General features: G+C 47.7%; 5 protein-coding genes; 4 read left to right on the forward strand and 1 right to left on the reverse strand.

Moving 5' to 3' along the window:
- Positions 1-1,238: 1,238 nt before the first annotated feature.
- On the forward strand, positions 1,239-2,928 carry FFUJ_12549 (related to putative tartrate transporter; the record flags this gene model as incomplete). XM_023582168.1 has 4 exons in its annotated part: positions 1,239-1,354; positions 1,399-1,609; positions 1,667-2,486; positions 2,540-2,928. 4 exons carry the CDS (start codon positions 1,239-1,241, stop codon positions 2,926-2,928), a joined length of 1,536 nt encoding a protein of 511 aa, XP_023434740.1.
- A 1,382-nt stretch (positions 2,929-4,310) lies between these two features.
- FFUJ_12550 (uncharacterized protein) lies at positions 4,311-5,309 on the forward strand (the record flags this gene model as incomplete). XM_023582169.1 has 2 exons in its annotated part: positions 4,311-4,326; positions 4,405-5,309. The coding sequence occupies 2 exons, from the start codon at positions 4,311-4,313 to the stop codon at positions 5,307-5,309; spliced, it is 921 nt and encodes a 306-aa protein (XP_023435172.1).
- A 764-nt stretch (positions 5,310-6,073) lies between these two features.
- On the forward strand, positions 6,074-7,797 carry FFUJ_12551 (related to pisatin demethylase cytochrome P450; the record flags this gene model as incomplete). XM_023582170.1 has 4 exons in its annotated part: positions 6,074-6,902; positions 6,953-7,502; positions 7,559-7,703; positions 7,756-7,797. 4 exons carry the CDS (start codon positions 6,074-6,076, stop codon positions 7,795-7,797), a joined length of 1,566 nt encoding a protein of 521 aa, XP_023434741.1.
- Positions 7,798-8,353: 556 nt separating this feature from the next.
- FFUJ_12552 (uncharacterized protein) lies at positions 8,354-9,289 on the forward strand (the record flags this gene model as incomplete). Its single annotated transcript, XM_023582171.1, has 1 exon — positions 8,354-9,289. The coding sequence occupies one exon, from the start codon at positions 8,354-8,356 to the stop codon at positions 9,287-9,289; it is 936 nt and encodes a 311-aa protein (XP_023434742.1).
- Positions 9,290-12,620: 3,331 nt separating this feature from the next.
- FFUJ_12553 (uncharacterized protein) lies at positions 12,621-14,849 on the reverse strand (the record flags this gene model as incomplete). XM_023582173.1 has 2 exons in its annotated part: positions 12,621-13,205; positions 13,251-14,849. 2 exons carry the CDS (start codon positions 14,847-14,849, stop codon positions 12,621-12,623), a joined length of 2,184 nt encoding a protein of 727 aa, XP_023434743.1.
- Positions 14,850-16,630: the final 1,781 nt, after the last annotated feature.

Raw genomic sequence — 16,630 nt, forward strand, 5'->3', positions numbered from 1 at the left:
TTCAGATGCACACAGTCTATTGCCTCAACATAAGGTCATAGCCGCATATGTATCTAGATTAAGCGAATATCAAGTCTAGTCACGCGTAAAAGTACATCCTAATTATTTATCGTAAACAGGAAGTGTTGGTTGGATTGCCGAGTCGTGCGAATTCTATCCTCCTTATCAACGCGACGCGATGAGTTATCAGCATACACAAAAAAGCAATGAATCTACGCTAAGCTGTCTGTCGATCTGGCCTAATAAGAGATTTATAGAACGTAAATGTGTGTTGAAGAGTGACTCGGATGATTTGCACTCGGAAGCCGTCACAACAAAGTTAGTTCAACGCGTGGCAGACGCGGTTTGACTGATCTGCAATATCAAGGATATGATCGCGTTATAATAGAAGCCCACGGATTTGAACTTGGAGGATGGGAGACTGGACCACAAGCCCTTGTATTCAGCACTGAGAGCGCTCTATGGCCTACCTTATAACGTGCCCAGACATGGTGATGCACAAGGCAAACTGACGCGTCTCATCATATGGAGCGACGGAACACGTCAGAAAATACATTGACCGATGATAACTCATTCGCACAACTGATGATTACTATCCATACTTTATCGCTGAAAGTATTTGATATGCTGAGTTATGACAGGCTCGATCATATTTAATGTCTCCATGGTTCTCGGAACCTTGGTCTTATCTCTGGAAGCTCGGAGAGCCTTGACTCTGGGTGCCGAGCAGACATGACCGCGGTATTATCATACAATCTTCGTATATCAAGGTGGTATAGAAAAAGTGCGAGAGATTGATCAGATAAAAAACGACGAACCACGGGCTATCTGAGCGACAAGGTCAATCACCGGATATACCCCCTCGAATGCAACGACGGTGATGATCCCATAGCCGCCAGCGGGTCTCCCCCACAATCTGATTCCCCAGATTCTACCCCCATCATTAAGCTTATCTTTTACCACCCATGCCAAATAGAACTATTCCTACTGGCCAATTCCCTCCTTGGATTGTCACTAATTACTCCTTTCGTCCAGAATGATAGCTCGACCCGGTATCCGACACTGTTGGGTCCGTCATCCGATGCACTATCGACTCCCCCTCACTCTTGGCATTCTCGGCAAGCTCGAGATCGGACATGGCGCTTACCAGAGCCAGTATTAAACGGCTCTCTTCTCCCTGATCGACAGCTGTTCTTTTTGTCGCAGTCATCTTCAGGACATTTGTGAATCTGTACATCATGACTGCAAGAGATTCTGACGCAGAGAGGGGCAATGGAAAGGAGCCTTGGAGCAAAGAATTTGAGCATGCTGATGCTCATGATGCCGCGGCGAGAGGACATCTTGCCACTGATGAGTAAGTTGACTGCCCCTTTGTTTGAGCTCTGTTGACGTTGCTAGGCATGGCAACCCCATTGCAACTTTCGACGCAGAGGCTGAGAAGAAGCTTCGCCGCAAGCTAGACTGGTATATTCTGCCATCAGTCACTATCTTGTACTTGATGTGCTTTGTCGATCGTGCCAATATCGGTAATGCTCGACTGGCTGGTCTCGAGGAAGATCTTGGTCTTTCTGGCTATGACTACAACTTGTTGCTCACAGTCTTCTACATCGTACGTACTATCCCTTATCTACTGAATCAACACCCTAACATTAAGCTCTCTTGCTAGTCTTACATCGTCTTCGAACTCCCCCTCAACATGGTGTGCAAGTGGATCGGCCCCGGCTGGTTCATCCCCGCTACCTCTGTAGCATTCGGCATCGCCTCCCTCGGGACCGCTTTCGTTCATACAATGGGCCAAGCTTGTGCCGTGCGCTTCATCCTCGGCATCTTCGAAGCAGGCATGTTGCCCGGTATCGCGTACTACCTCAGCCGCTGGTACAGACGCAGCGAACTTGCCTTCCGCCTAGCTATATATGTCGCCATGGGTTCCTTCGGAGGAGCTTTTGGTGGTCTTTTGGCCTCTGGTATTCTGAAGTTAGACCACTTTGGTTCATTGACGAGATGGCGAATGATCTTTGCTATTGAGGGTATCTGTACGATTGGCCTGGCGCTGATTGCGTTCTTTACTATGACGGATCGACCTAGCACTGCGCGGTGGTTGTCAGAAGAGGAGAAGGACCTGGCTATTGCGCGCATCAAGTCTGAGCGTGTTGGTGCCACCGAAGTCCTTGAGAAGTTCTCCTGGAAACTGGCCCGTCGTGGTATCAGCTCGCCTGTTACCATCGGAACGTCCACCATCTTCCTGTTCACCAACATCACCGTACAGGGCCTTGCTTTCTTCGCACCTACGATTGTGAGGACCATCTACCCCAACCACTCAGTCGTTCAACAGCAATTGCGTACTGTGCCGCCTTACATCGTCGGTACCTTCTGCACCGTCACCATCAGCTTCCTGTCGACTCGCATTGATAAGCGAAACATCTTTATCAACTTGTCACAGCTTCCAGTCATCGCGGGATACATCATGTTCCTCAGCACCACGAACCGTAAGTTCAAACCTCGCTCCATTCTGGGAACCTAACTAACTAACTCACCTCAGCTTATGTCCGCTACGCTGGCACGTTCCTCATCTGCGCAGGCACCTTTGCTAACGGCGCTCTATCCAATGCTCAAGTATCAGCCAACTTGGTCAGCGACACAGCGCGCGCTTCAGGAATTGGGTTGAACGTCATGCTTGGTAACATTGGAGGATTGATCTCGACATGGTGCTTTTTGCCCTTTGATGGACCAAACTATCCAATCGGCAATGGACTCAACCTCGGCGCGTGTTCATCTATCTTCCTTCTTACCATCGTACTGCAAGTTTACATGACTTGGGATAACAGAAGGAGAGCTGCGATTGAGGTCGGTCAGGCTCTGGCCGGGAAGACTGATGCTGAGATTCGTGTTATGGATTGGAAGCACCCTGGATTTATGTGGAGGCCTTAGAATAGTTGTGTGGCCACCACAGATTGTAGCCCGGTAGACATGAATCGTTTCCGCTCTTCCCTATGAGAAACGGAACACCTTCTTCATTGATCAAAATGAGTCACTTGCTTTCTTCCACTGTGCCACCTTTGGTAATATAGACTTTGCACTGTTTTGCTCCACAATCAACCACTCGGAAGATTCCGAGCCCAGGCGACATGGTCTTTTCTACTGCCCATTCCCATTTTTGGTGTTCTGCATGTCAAGTCGTGGGAAAGACCGCTTTCGAAATACCCCCGAGTCTTTCCAGATAGAATCCGCATAACGTGCAAGAGGAATGCCGTTGAAATGTAAGCTTCAATCTTGACGAGCAGCAACCAGTTCCGAAGGGCCTTCGTTCAGGACAATGTACAGTAAGACGATGCCTTTCCCAGTTGCATGCCGAAGTTGAGCTGTGTTTCAAGGTTCCCCGATCGTGTTTTCAGCTCGGGACTGAAGATCCTAATAACCTTTGCCTAATTGTTTTAGGTGTCCACGGCACAAAGCTTGTCACCCGTGAACCCGGACTGCAATGCCTACGGTCTTAGGGTCTGTCTAGGTTACGAACGATGAGCATTATTCGCTGCTGTTCTAGCCCGGAAACTCAATCGCTGTCGGACCTTAACTCAGTGTAACGAATTACTCCATCGCCCGAGGCAGCCACTTCGAGACCAATAAGCCGACATATCCCAATCGCTCATTGAGCCCCATGGGATTTCTGATGCATTGAGCTCAACATGTTGGACATAGATAGTGACTTTCAATGCTTAGCTATTCTAACTACCGTCCGATTGTCCTTCGCTCCCGCACGTTGCATGAAAGGAGCGCAAGCCTGTGAGTGACTCGATCGTTTAGACTACCTGGAGCTATAGGAGACTCAAACAAATAAAAAAGCCCGTGTCTCACCAGTATTCTTGTTGCAGCATGTCACTGAAATGCCAAGACGGGAGATCTCAACGCAGTGCGGCTGACGCACAGACACCAGCTGAGGCTCGTTCTCAGCCGCTCCAACGGATGCTGACATTGCCCTGCATCAAGGTTCGGCATCTTACCCGGCCGGCGGCATTCATCCAGTTGAGTAAGCCCTACCGAGATCTAGGGAGCCCAATTGTGCTCTTGATTGGAAGAGCACAGGAGCTTGGGCCGAACCTATTTTTGTAGTACCTTTGTTGTCGGGGAAGATTACGCTCACTGGGCTGAGTGGCTTGGAAGCTACCGGTTCATCATGTGCTTGGGCGGAAGCTGACTGGAGCGGTGACCTTGTATAAGAAGCCGCTCGATCCAGAGATGAGCTACAGAGCCGATCAATTGCCCTTTATACCATTCTTTACATACAATTATATTGGTGGCCTATAGTCGGCAACATGAAGCCTCTTTCCAGTATCGCAGCGGCCTAAGGAATTTGTAAGTAAAAGGCAGCCTGCAGATGAGAAAAATAGCTGAACAATCCCTTCTTAGTCGCCGGCAGTTCCTCAGCATCCCCGACCTCGTACTGCAACGGCAAATCCAACAAGATATGCTACACCTGGGCCGTCCCATCTTCAACAGCCTCGTCTAGTTCTGGCAACTTGTTCATCCGTATCCAAGCTCCCGTGGAATACCAATGGGTCGGCCTCGGCACCGGCGATAAGATGAGCGGTTCCACCATGTTCGTCATCTACCAAGACGGCACTGGTAAAGTCACATTAAGCACGAGGATGGGCCATGGCCATGAGATGCCAGAGCACAGCCGCATGCGCTCGGTGAGGCTTGTTGAGGGTAGTGGTGTCGTGAATAAGACGATGGTAGCCAATATCCATTGTGGCGATCTCGGAAATATGCACTTTGAAGGGTCAAATCACTGGATCAGTGCTTGGAAGACTGGAAGTTCTTTGCACACGACTGACATTGGTGCTGACATAAACGAACATGATGGACACAACAGCTTCTCAGTTGACTTCTCTGAAGCTGTTATAAATTCTAACAGCAACCCTTTCCTTCACATGACAATTGCTACACCGAATGGTGCAGCGTCTGGCGGCGGGGCAGACGGCAATACCAGCACCATTCACGGTATCATCATATCGGTGGTCTTCCTATTGGGCTACCCGCTGGGATCGCTGTTGATGCCTATAATCGGAAAGTGGTTCATCGACGCTACGTGGCAGATGATCGTCTTTATCGGCATGTGGGCTGGGTTTGTTACCGGCAAGTTGGCTGCTGGCGCATCCATGAAGCTTATTATTGGCTATGGCGTGGTTGGTCTCGTAACATTCTTGATGTACACCGCTGGGGCTGTTCACAAGATGCTGAGAGGAGCGAAGAAGCATCAACATGAGCCTCTAAAGTACAATGGCTCTTATAGTGCGGTGGTCTTGATTTGAATGGCAGTTTTGGATTCTATTTTCGTGCGTCATTCTTGATAGCATGTAAACTCCTTAGTAAGGGTACAAGAATGCCGTGACTTGCATTTTTTTCATCTAGCAATTGAGGCTTTCCGTCACATTAAGCAGTCTCTATCCTATAGATGTTTCGTACTGCTTGAGCCAGTTTCGAGTCTGTATGGATATTCGAACCTGAATGACCAAAACTCACTTGTGGGGGCAATTCGTTTACCCTGGTGATGTGTCTCAATGTTTGTCCCACTATGATCAATCGGACATCCCTTGGCGGGACGCATGAAGCCCTTATCAGATAAGTCGATCTTGGGAATGGCCCATGTCTAATTGGTTCAGTGAGTGTCTTCCCCAATTTACATGACCTGCATCAAGCCTAGTCCCCCGAACACACACGGCGTCAATTGCCGAGCCCCGTCGGTCCAAGGCCTCCGCGCACCGGAAATCATGACCTTTCTCCGCTGAATAAAAACTGAGTCCTGTGCCAAGCTGTGTATCAGATCCACTGCGGTCTTTATCTGCCGGTCGCTCAGATGATCCGTTTGTAGGTAGAAAAAGGCGCGCCCTTGCTCCTAAGTCTACGCCCTGGCGCAACAAGTTGTATCGTGTGCGGGGAACTACCGATTTGACGGTCCGACAAGGGTTTGACTGACCAGTTGCGTGATGCTTAAAGAACCTTGATATCTAACGTGTACCATTTGCTTGGCTTGACAACGACTTCATTTATTTCTACAGCTGAATTGGTTCTCGAGATGGCCATCCTCCCAATTGCCGCAGCTGTACTCGCTGTCGTGCTCTTCGTCAAGCACATCTTTCTCGATCCCCTCATCCTCAGCCCTCTTCGCTCCGTCCCAGGCCCCAAATCATTCGCCGCGACAAAATGGCGTCTCGCCTACGAAGACTGGAAGGGAACGCGGACTCGCACCATTTTTAAACTGCACCAACAATACGGACCAGTTGTGCGCATCGGTCCTCATGAGGTCTCGTTCAACAGCCTCTCAGCACTGCGAACCATCTACGGACCCGGAAGCCGATATGGCCGAACCACTTTCTATCGCATGTTTGATGTCTATGGCGAGCAGAATCTATTCACGTTCCACTCACCCAAGGAGCATGGTGATAGAAAGAAGTTGCTGTCGCACGCTTATTCCAAGTCGGTTGTTCTCAAGCCACCGACCGCGAAAATGGTTGAGAGGAGGGTTCGTCAGTACCTAGACTTGATTGAAGCTGAGCCTGAGAACGTCAGTGAGATTTTCAGCACTTTGCATTATTACTCGCTGGACAATATCACCGCCTTTGTCTATGGAAAGTATGGCCAGACTGCAGCGATTCGAGGCTCAAAGATTCATCGGGAACTCATCGCGGATATTCTGCATCCCTCTCGTCGAAAGCTTTCTTGGTCTATCGTGCATCTGAGGACTTTGACTCAATGGCTGTATCGCCAGTCAGGAGTGATGGGACAACTCGTCAAGCCTGTTCTTCCGATGCAGCAGCCTACCACGTACACCGGTATCCGAGGATATGCTTTGAGGGCTTTTGAGGCTTTCCGAGCTGATGTGGAGAAGATCACTCATTCAGAGGGTAAGTTGGATTTGCCATTTCTGTATGAATACAGCTGACAAATATGGCAGATGAGCATGTTTCGATCGTGGAAAATCTCTGGCAACATCATGAATCCCAGAAGCCCGGTGGACTCCGCGATTTGCAGATGGCATCCGAATGTGCTGACCACTTCCTCGCTGGCATCGACACCACTAGCGACACCCTCATGTTTCTCGTTTGGGCCCTCTCACTTCCAGGCAACGAGAAGTATCAGGAAAAGCTGCGAGAAGAAGTCATGGCCATCTCAGGTGATGGACTGAACCAATGGGGTAATCCAAGAGCCGAAGCAAGTGATCGATGCACATATATCAACGCTGTTATCAAGGAGACCTTACGACTCTATGCTCCTTTGCCAAGCACTGAACCTCGTTCGATCGATATTGATTCGGTTATTGATGGATATACCATTCCCGGCAACACAGTTGTCGGCATGTCGCCTTGGATCATGCATCGCAACGAGTCGGTTTTCAAGGATCCCTTGGTCTTTAATCCTGATCGATGGCTTGGATCTGATGCGGCGGAGTTAAACCGATGGTTCTGGGGATTCTCAAGTGGCGGGCGAATGTGCGTTGGTATGCAGTAAGTTGCTTCTCTTCCTTCGGGTTTGGTGAATCTCGATTACTGACACGAAATAGCCTTGCTATGGCTGAGATGACAACACTCACAGCTACCATGTACCGACAATTCAGAACGACAATTGCTCCAGGGTTTGAGGATACTACGCCTGCTATCACAGCTCGTGTCGAGACTTTCTACGATGATCGATTTCCAAAGGTTCAGGTTAGTTTTCTTCTCATTCTTATTGATACGACGTATGACTGACTAGCAACAGGAATCTAAATGTCTGATCAAGTTTACGAAATTAAAGGAGTGAGCGGTGGTGATTCTTTCATGGGAGAGCTTTATCTATGTTGTTTTGATGTCCATTTCTATTTGCTATAGCTGCAGACGGTCCAAGTTCAATCCACCGAATAAAAGATACCAGTGAAATATGACAATGCCGAGTTTTTGAATGTCATATACAACGGTTTATAATTGAGAATCTAATAATGGACATCTGTATGTAAAACATAAGGCAAACCACAAATACTAGTCGATAAAATTATGCACAGGCAGCTTGATTGACAGCCCTGTATCTCATTTCCACAACCCCACTAATCTCCAGAATGCAGGAGAGATTGTTGGTTCCAGCGACGCCACATTCAATAGTTTTACAATAGACGATGAGCAGCTACCAACAGCCAAGGAGAGAAAATTTGGCCCGCGGACTTGATCTGTGAGAATGAACCGATGTGTTGTTCGAGCTAATTTAGCGTGAGCTCTTATGCTTAATCGTGCCTGGTTCCCGTTGTTTCTTCCCTGGCTACCTTGTGTTCTGTTTTTTTTCTCTGGTATCATCACAGTCTTGCAAGGACGTCGAAATCGTGGTTATGAGACTCACGTACCCATTCGTTCAGCTTCTGGCGCTGTACAAGTTGACTTTAGCCTCACCATGCAAGCCTTCTTCTCATACCTCCCATTCAATTACATCTCTCAGTACCTCCGTCACTAGCGAGGCTGGGACGACCAGTATAGACATATTGCCGACAACCTCAATAACAACGGATTCTGCCATATTTACGACCTCTTCTTCTAGTGTCCTTTCCGTGGACACCGAGTCTGTCACATCGACAGCCGCCCATTCATCGCCTGTGGTTGAAGAGACAGAATCATCGACCGTAGCCTCTTCTGAAACAACAACTATTGCCCAAAGCACTACGATAACTGAACCTTTGGTCTCTACAAGCTCAGCTGTAATTTCGACTGAGACATCGACTGACGAAATATCTACCACTACAACATCTGTTGAGCAACAACCCACCAACTTAATTCGCAACCCCGGCTTTGAAGACCTTACCTTCGCTCCCTGGGAGACAAAGAAAATAGGAGAACGAGGGTGGCTATCCGTCCGTAGCGACACATCTCGCCCAGGATCACTACAGTGCGGCGTTTTCGATTCTTCAATTTCGCCTTCAGGAGGACTCAGGCGCAGACTTATCCAACCGTATAGTTGGTATGTCAAGCAAGATATTGACCCTTCCAAAATTATCGCCGGAAAAGAGTATCGCTTTTCAATTTTTCTAAAGACCACAGCGTCTAGTAGTTGTGGTGTCCCGCGCTTAGGATGCAGTGCCGGATCAACCCCAGCTGGATCGGCGGAGTTCGGGGGGCCTTTGAGTACATGGGCTTTGGGAGTAACTAGCTGCACTTGGAGTGAAGCTCAGCTCGATGCTGGAGCCTCCGTTTCTGTGGCGATTGTCTGCGCCTCTGTCACTTTCTATCTTGATAATGCTGTTTTGATAGAAAGAGAGGCATCGCAGTATTGATTTGACAAATGGAACTCTTATAGTTATTAATTGCCACCACATCAATATACTAGGTATGAGAATCACTTGCAATTTGACTTCAAGTAGTACTCCCGGGACTCTAACAATAACTCACCTCCATGACAACTTGCACTAACTGGCAAATCGCATACTCAGAAGCATGTACCATACATAAATGACAGCCCAACCAAATGAGTTAAGATACCGAATCAACACTCCACAGAACAAAGATGTAAGCAGAGCAACATCTAGCTAGTTGATGACGCCCCGGACGAATTCGGCCCCTCTCTAGAGGCAACAAGCCCAGGAGATCAAAACATTAAAGTGCAGGGGCATCGAGAGCCAGAAGTGGCCACGGTAGTAGTAATGGCGGTGAAAAGCTCCTGATTGGTGGTCGTGAAGAGTGGCTGCTGAAGTCTCGGGCAAACGTGGACACATCAAACTCAACGGATGTCGCGGCAGTAGTCTCGGTCGTGTCTTGAATAGAAGTAGTGGCCGCTTTCACTGATTCAGCTTTACTTATGCTGGTAGTGGTGGCCTGGCTCGAAGTAGCCGATGATGAAAGACGGGATCGCGAATGCAACGATTGCGACAGCCAAAGGGTTCGGGAGAATCATGGTAATAAAAGACTGAGGTGAGTTTACCAAGAAAAGAACGTGTGTATATCGGCGGAGTCTACTAAAGGCACTTACTTATCCGCTCAAGTATTACCAATAGAAATTGTACTTCTCTTTTATTGTTATTGCCTGAATTACTTTTCCGCTATTTGGGCATTTGTCATTTGTTAAAGCTTAAAATAAAAGCTCAACTGAAGCGCTGGCGCCCAGGGCCTCAACTAAGTGGATGTTTTGCGGCTGGGGCCCTGAAACCCACTGAACTGTCGAGGGCTGATGCACCCTGAGGAAATTTGTCTTTTTAAGCCTTTGCTACAAAACGCAGACAGTATAATTGCCAATGCAGGCGCAGATGTCACCATCAGTGTGCGGCGGCCTGAAGAAGCAAGAGCTGCACTGGGATCAAAAGTGAAGCGCTAGGCCTTAAATTAATCCTGTGTGGCTTGATGGTAAGAGACCGTCATCCCCGTCACACTGCACAGCGTATCGCCAGGACGCCAGCTGATCATGTTTGACACCCATCAAAAGATACAAGGTAACGCCCATCAACGCTTTCATTGCTCACAAGAAAGGCACTAATCCGGATGAGTGGGATAACGCTGCGCGGAGCCGAATAGATTCTTCTAAGGATAAGGCTCATGATTATGGTATCAACCTTCTCATCTCTATTCACACTCACAAATGCTCTTGAGAACAAAAGTGACTTCTACTGAGGATGGTAGGAAACTGGCGGCTTTTACATGAAAAGTAAAGCTGCAAGTCAATTTGAAGACCGCATCGCTCACGATCTTGCGCATAAATATCGCAAGATGGGCAAAACGTTGGCCAGAGCTTTGACTACACCTTCGCCTTTCAGAACCAGAAGGGAGTTGTGCATCCGCAGATACGCAGATTTTTGGTTCCCCGGGCAGCGTCGTGCACTTGAATCATCCTCTTACAATACAGGGGATCCCATAAACCTTGACTCTCTGGCAGTGCACGATCGCCAAAAGCACCAATGACAACCTCGAGGTTGAAGATCCTTGTCACGACCGGCGGCGTCGCCTACCTAGACAACCCTTCCATTGATGCCTGTTTGACTTGTGGTACTTTCGACGTACTCGCTATCATCGATGCGAACTTGAATACTTTGAAGGCTATTGTACTTTCTGCAGGAAAGGATGAGTCTGCTTTTGACTTCAGCACTTTATAGATGTAAAGAATTGGTGCTTGAGGCTTCACAAATACGTATGTTTGTTCTTCTCAAGAGATTTCATGTGATTTGAAATACTAGGAGGCAAACTGAGATACACATTCATCACTTTGATATTCTACAGCTAAGAAGATAATTTCTTCTTATAAGTTAAGCTGTACAGTGCTATCATAGGTGATGAGGACATGATAACGATTCTACAGTGCAAACATGGAAGATTTGAAACACGTAACAGCTGTAAAGACTTTATGGCTTACGAGTGGACGCAACGAAGGGCCAACATACATGCAAAAGCTACTAGGCCGACTTGGACTTTCAACAAACTGATACGAGGCTACTACTTGGTTCCTTCCGCGAGCTCATCAGATCGGCCATTGGGGGAAACAGCTAAGTTGAAGTAATGTACCATATCCCTGCAATTCTGGTAAATTCAATTAAAACCCTAATAATACATTATGTATCAATGATTGCAAATGGTGCTCTTCTGAACAATGCTTCCAAAGGCCGAAGTCTTTGAGCTATTCCTCGACTCTTCCACCATGTGTCAACCCAATGCCAACGGGAGAGTAATACGGCTTCATGAGCTCACTACATCTCTAAGAAGCCAATTTAATTACTTGTTGTCCATCGCTGTGTTCAGGGAACGTGTTATACCGTCTCAACTTGACCGGTACCTGCGAACCAGTAATGTACTGTCGCACTCACGACGCAGAGATTATCGAAACAATTTGTTCAAATCATGACTCATCTCAAAGTAATATCTTAACAAAAACTTTTCGGTTAACATATTTCGGTGCTCGCGAGACGCTGACAGGGCGGCACTCAAGCCGGTTCGCCGCAGCTGATATGTACCTCCTGGAGGCCCAGCGAACATTGAGTCTTTTGGCTGAAAGGAAAGAGCATTATACTCAGGTTTGATCTTTGGTCTCCTCTGTACTTTAATTAAGATGGAAATAGATACTTGAGTTATAGTTCTTCGTGATTAGAGCAATTGGTGATTTTGTATCGCCTGTTGTCAGCCCTGGCCTTACCATGGGTGCCCCATGTGCGGAAAGCGTCACATTGCGTTTCGCAGGGCCATGTCAAAGAAAGAGAGTCTATCAAGAGTATGAACCAATTTCTCTAAAGTTTGCGTCTTGTTTGAGTGATGAATATATAAGAAAGCATTATAAAAATACCCCCTCGCTTTAGTATAGTTCTGGAAAGGCATCACTGGATTCCGTAGACTTCTTGGAAAGAGTTCCTCAACATGCACAACAACAACCAGAAAAGCCACCAGACTCGTGATTACGGCTCTATCAACATCCGATTATGTCGCTTCCGTATTTTGGAACAGTTTCATTCGTCTTGTACATGTCCAGCTTGACAATAGTGTGGTCCCTAGCGGTTATAGAAATTTGAAGCATTCTGATTAGACTACACTATAAACGTACAAGGTATCCCGTCCAAGAAACGCCCTGCTTGATAAAGCCTTTACCCTAGGTATTACACCTTCGAAGTATAATTATAAGAATGAATATCCCTCTCAGAAAGCCTTCTCCAGAACCTCAGGGCCCACAGACTGCAGAAGCATGTCCAGCGTAGCCTGCCATGAAGGCTCCATGAATTTCGACATGATCGTCACCCTCTTCGCCGCCTTGTCAACACCCTCCTTCTCTCTCAGAACATCCGCTCTTTCAGCATCAAGCTGCCCAAGCCTCTTAGTAACAAGCGCAATCTCATGATCGGTCTTGTATATTCCAGCGATACTATTGTCGAGCTGGCTTTTGACAATAACGTATACCTCTTTGTGCTCGAGAATAGTCTGCTTCCTCTTGTTGATGAAGGTGCGGAGCTCAGCATCCCTGGGGTTCTGCTGGTAAACTTCCTCAAGACCTCTTAGCGTTGTGTTTTCGTTGGCTGTGGAGTTCTCGACGTCTTTGAGGGCATCCTGAGCTTTCTTTTGGTCGTTCGTGTAATCATTCTTTTTCTGGAAAAGGCTGCTCTGAACGGCAGATAGCTTACGTTGCTCGTCGTTGATGTCGGCCAATAGCTCTTCGAACTTGCGCAGAACTGGCTTTATGGCATCGGAGGCATGTTTCAAGCTTTCCTTGAATTCATCTCCAGACGGCTACAAATGGTTAGATTAAAAAATATCAGAAGGCAGGGTTCTTACCAAAATTGCGTCCCAATTGATTGCTCTAGACACTTGAGACTGACGATGCGGTACAGCAATAGATGACCTTTGCCTCTTTGCTCCAGATCGTGAAGCGTTCGATGGACTATTACTTGCATATGATGTTGTTGGTAATGATTCAGCCGGGCGCTTATTACCCCGAGATGGAGCCAGGTGATGAGGCGTCGATTGCTGACTGCTCGCCAATTGGTTGTAAGCACCTTGAGGAGCCACGGGGTTTGATGCCGATGACCAGTTGCCCGATTGTTGCTGGGGAGTCAAAGAGGTAGCACTGGTGCGGGGCGACGCCAATGGCTGAGAGCTTACTTGTGTGCGGGGAGTTGCGGAGCCTTGAGAATTTGAAGCGGAGGTTGAGGCCGATGGCTGGCTATTGGATCGTTGGAGTTGCGTTGCATTTTTAGTACCAGGGATCGGAGGAAGAGGCACTGCTGTATGTGATTGTGGGCGAGGCCTCGCAAAGTTCTGGATTGTGTTTGCTGGAGAGGCAGTTGGTGTAGGTTGTTGAGGAGGGCGCATATCGCCCTGGGAAGTTGCAGGTTTGGGCACCGGTACTTGAGAACTTGGTGTTTGTTGTTGTGAGCCCGGGGGACTCCTAACAGCGAGAGTCGCAGATGTGTACTCTGCGGAGCCAGTGCTTTGTTGAACAGAACTCCTGGGTAAATCTGAAACCAATCGAGATGGCTGTTGAATACTGCGCCGCGGACGAGTTGAGGCTACTGATACAGAGTTGGGCGTTGATGTTCCGTGATCAGGTCCAGATTGGCCGTTTAGCTGTACGGGCTCTGGACTGTCGTTCGGCATGAACTCATCACCACCTGGATCCACAACTGTTTCCTCATCTGACTCGTCGTCTTCGATCTCGACGACTTCTTTGGCTGGTGAACGGCGTCTTTCTCGGGGCGTACTCTGTTTCTTTGGCGCAGCCCAGTCGAGATCATTCTCATCCTCCAGCTCCTCCACTTCTTCCTCTTCCTCGTCCTGTTCTTCTGCTTCATCCTCTTGAACTTGCTCAGGTTCATCAACTTGCTCTTCAGCCTCCTCCTCTTCGTTTTCATCCTCCTCTTCATCAGTATCCTCTTCTATCTGATCCTCGGGCAAGCCCAAAGCTACAATTTCATCAACAGGTTCAGAGTCTGCCTCAGTCGCGTCACTGTAGCCCATCTCATCGTCGCTCTGCTCATTCACTGATACAGACTCATTTAGATTTGTATGCTTGGTATCAATCCCCATACCACGAAGCCATTTCCGGACTTTTAGGATATCGGATTTGCGAAGCTGGGGGTACTTTGTGCGTGGATGGTGGTTCGCGTGACCTTTCAGTCTGCGACGCACCTCCTCAACATCGACTCCGTTGGACACCACGAGCGACACCAGCGCAGAGAGACCCTCGATGAGTCGAATCCCCCACATGTCAGGAACAAATCCTTTGCAGAGTTCATTTGGCCACATTCCGCTGAGCTGATGAATGCGCGACGCTGCGTGATAAGCCCGATAAGATGGATATTCTGGTGATGATTGACCTTTGACGCCTGGCGGCGGTCGACCGCGATGACGCGTGGATGAGTTCCTTGGCGTCATGAGAAATGACGAAAAATTTGAATAAGTTGATGGTTGTTGTGAGTGTGCTTGAAACTGAATGTGCTCAAGATGAGCTGATGTGATTGATTCTTGAAAGGGTGGTGATGTGTTTGCGATGCATGAGGTAAACGGTAAACACGGTCCAACTCCGTCACGTGTTTTGGCGTGGTACCCGAATGGCTGAACCAAGGGGCGGAAAAATAAATTCCAGCTCCGGCGTAATACAACTGGCAAACTTGGCCAGGCATGAACGCCATCCCGTTTCATCTTTGGGCCAATGAATAAGGAAGAAAGGAAACAAAAGCATAGTGTTTATTGAATCTTCCCGAACCAGAGCATGCCAGACTTGAAGATGCCCTTCGGGCTGCAGTTGCTTGTGTGATGAATGGTGAAGCCTTGATTCATCAGGTTGCCAAGCATTGGCGACTAAGGCAGCAAAATCTCACCAGGAATGACTTGAAATCTTTGTTTTATCTGGTATCGGTCGTTCCAACTACGCCTGTTTTGTCTATCAACCGAGAGACGCGATATGCAAGATCTTTTGATCCTGATTTTCAGGTCCCACATATCCCACCTAAACCCAAACCTGTCTGGCTATTGTTCAGAAGACTATAGAGCGAATACCAGATGATCCAGTCCCTTTGTGCTTCTTTCGGCATAACACGTTTTCTTTCTTCTTTTATTTTACTTTAAGTCTGCACCGGCTCTATCTGCACCGAAATGGCATAGCAACTTTTGCTACATGCGATCTTTCTCATATTCGTCTTCTAAAAGTGCCATCCAAAAGAACGTCATAATTAAAATTATTCAAAGGTTATGTTTCAGAGCTTCATCCTTTCGGCTTCAGTCCAGGCGGCTCAAGCAAGAACTCTTTATAATCCGCTTTCTCGACGGATTCTCCAATTCCTGCTGTCATTCTGTCGGACTTTGCTCATTGACCAAAACACAGCAGAGACCTAGCCTAGGATTTGGTCATACGACGCCGAGACATGATGTCTACCCTCCACTATAATAACGTGGCTTGTGCAGCATGTGCTCTACCAAGACTTTTATACGGCGGCATTGGTTTGCATAAGGAATTTATATAAAAAGGATTCAAGTATAATCTCTCTAACTATTTTAAAGCGACTTGAGCCACATGTAATAATGAGACAGATTTACTATAGACTCAGATTGATGTGAATTCATGATCGGTGAGAATGCTGCTATTGAACAGAACAAATACGTCTTCGGGGTTACAGTAAGGTGATCAGAAATCCCAAGGGGCAAGGAATCTAGGTCAAAGAGGCATCTTTGAGCCCCCAAACATATACTCAAGCACGCAGCCCATGCTGAAGGGGGATCCTCTGCATCTTTCTACAGTGGTTCTCATTCCCACTCTTGTGCTTTCTTGTGAAACACAATAAAGGAACCAACAGGAAGACCTGAAAGTCTCTTCAGAGTGATCATTCTTTCGCGCTGAGTCAATTCAAAAGCCGTATGGTGCTCTGTTGATAGGGCTAGATTGGCGGGGAACACAGTTGAGCGATGTTTCCGACCAGATCTGGTTAGGAGGTGCGCGCCCTTCTTTTTCTCCTTTGGGTTTTACGATGAGACTTTATAACAAATGACACCACAAGATCGCATTATCCCGCTACTTTGAAATATGCTGAGGAACCAACGTAGCCCGGGCTCACACCACAAACTTTACACGTTTCACCAACAAAAATGGCCACCCTGTACCACCGACTTTAGCGAGCATTAGCAATCAACCTAAGAGAACTCTGAATTTAAAATCGCCC

Source organism: Fusarium fujikuroi, chromosome FFUJ_chr08 (genome assembly GCF_900079805.1).
Source record: "Fusarium fujikuroi IMI 58289 draft genome, chromosome FFUJ_chr08".
Lineage (NCBI taxonomy): Eukaryota > Fungi > Ascomycota > Sordariomycetes > Hypocreales > Nectriaceae > Fusarium > Fusarium fujikuroi.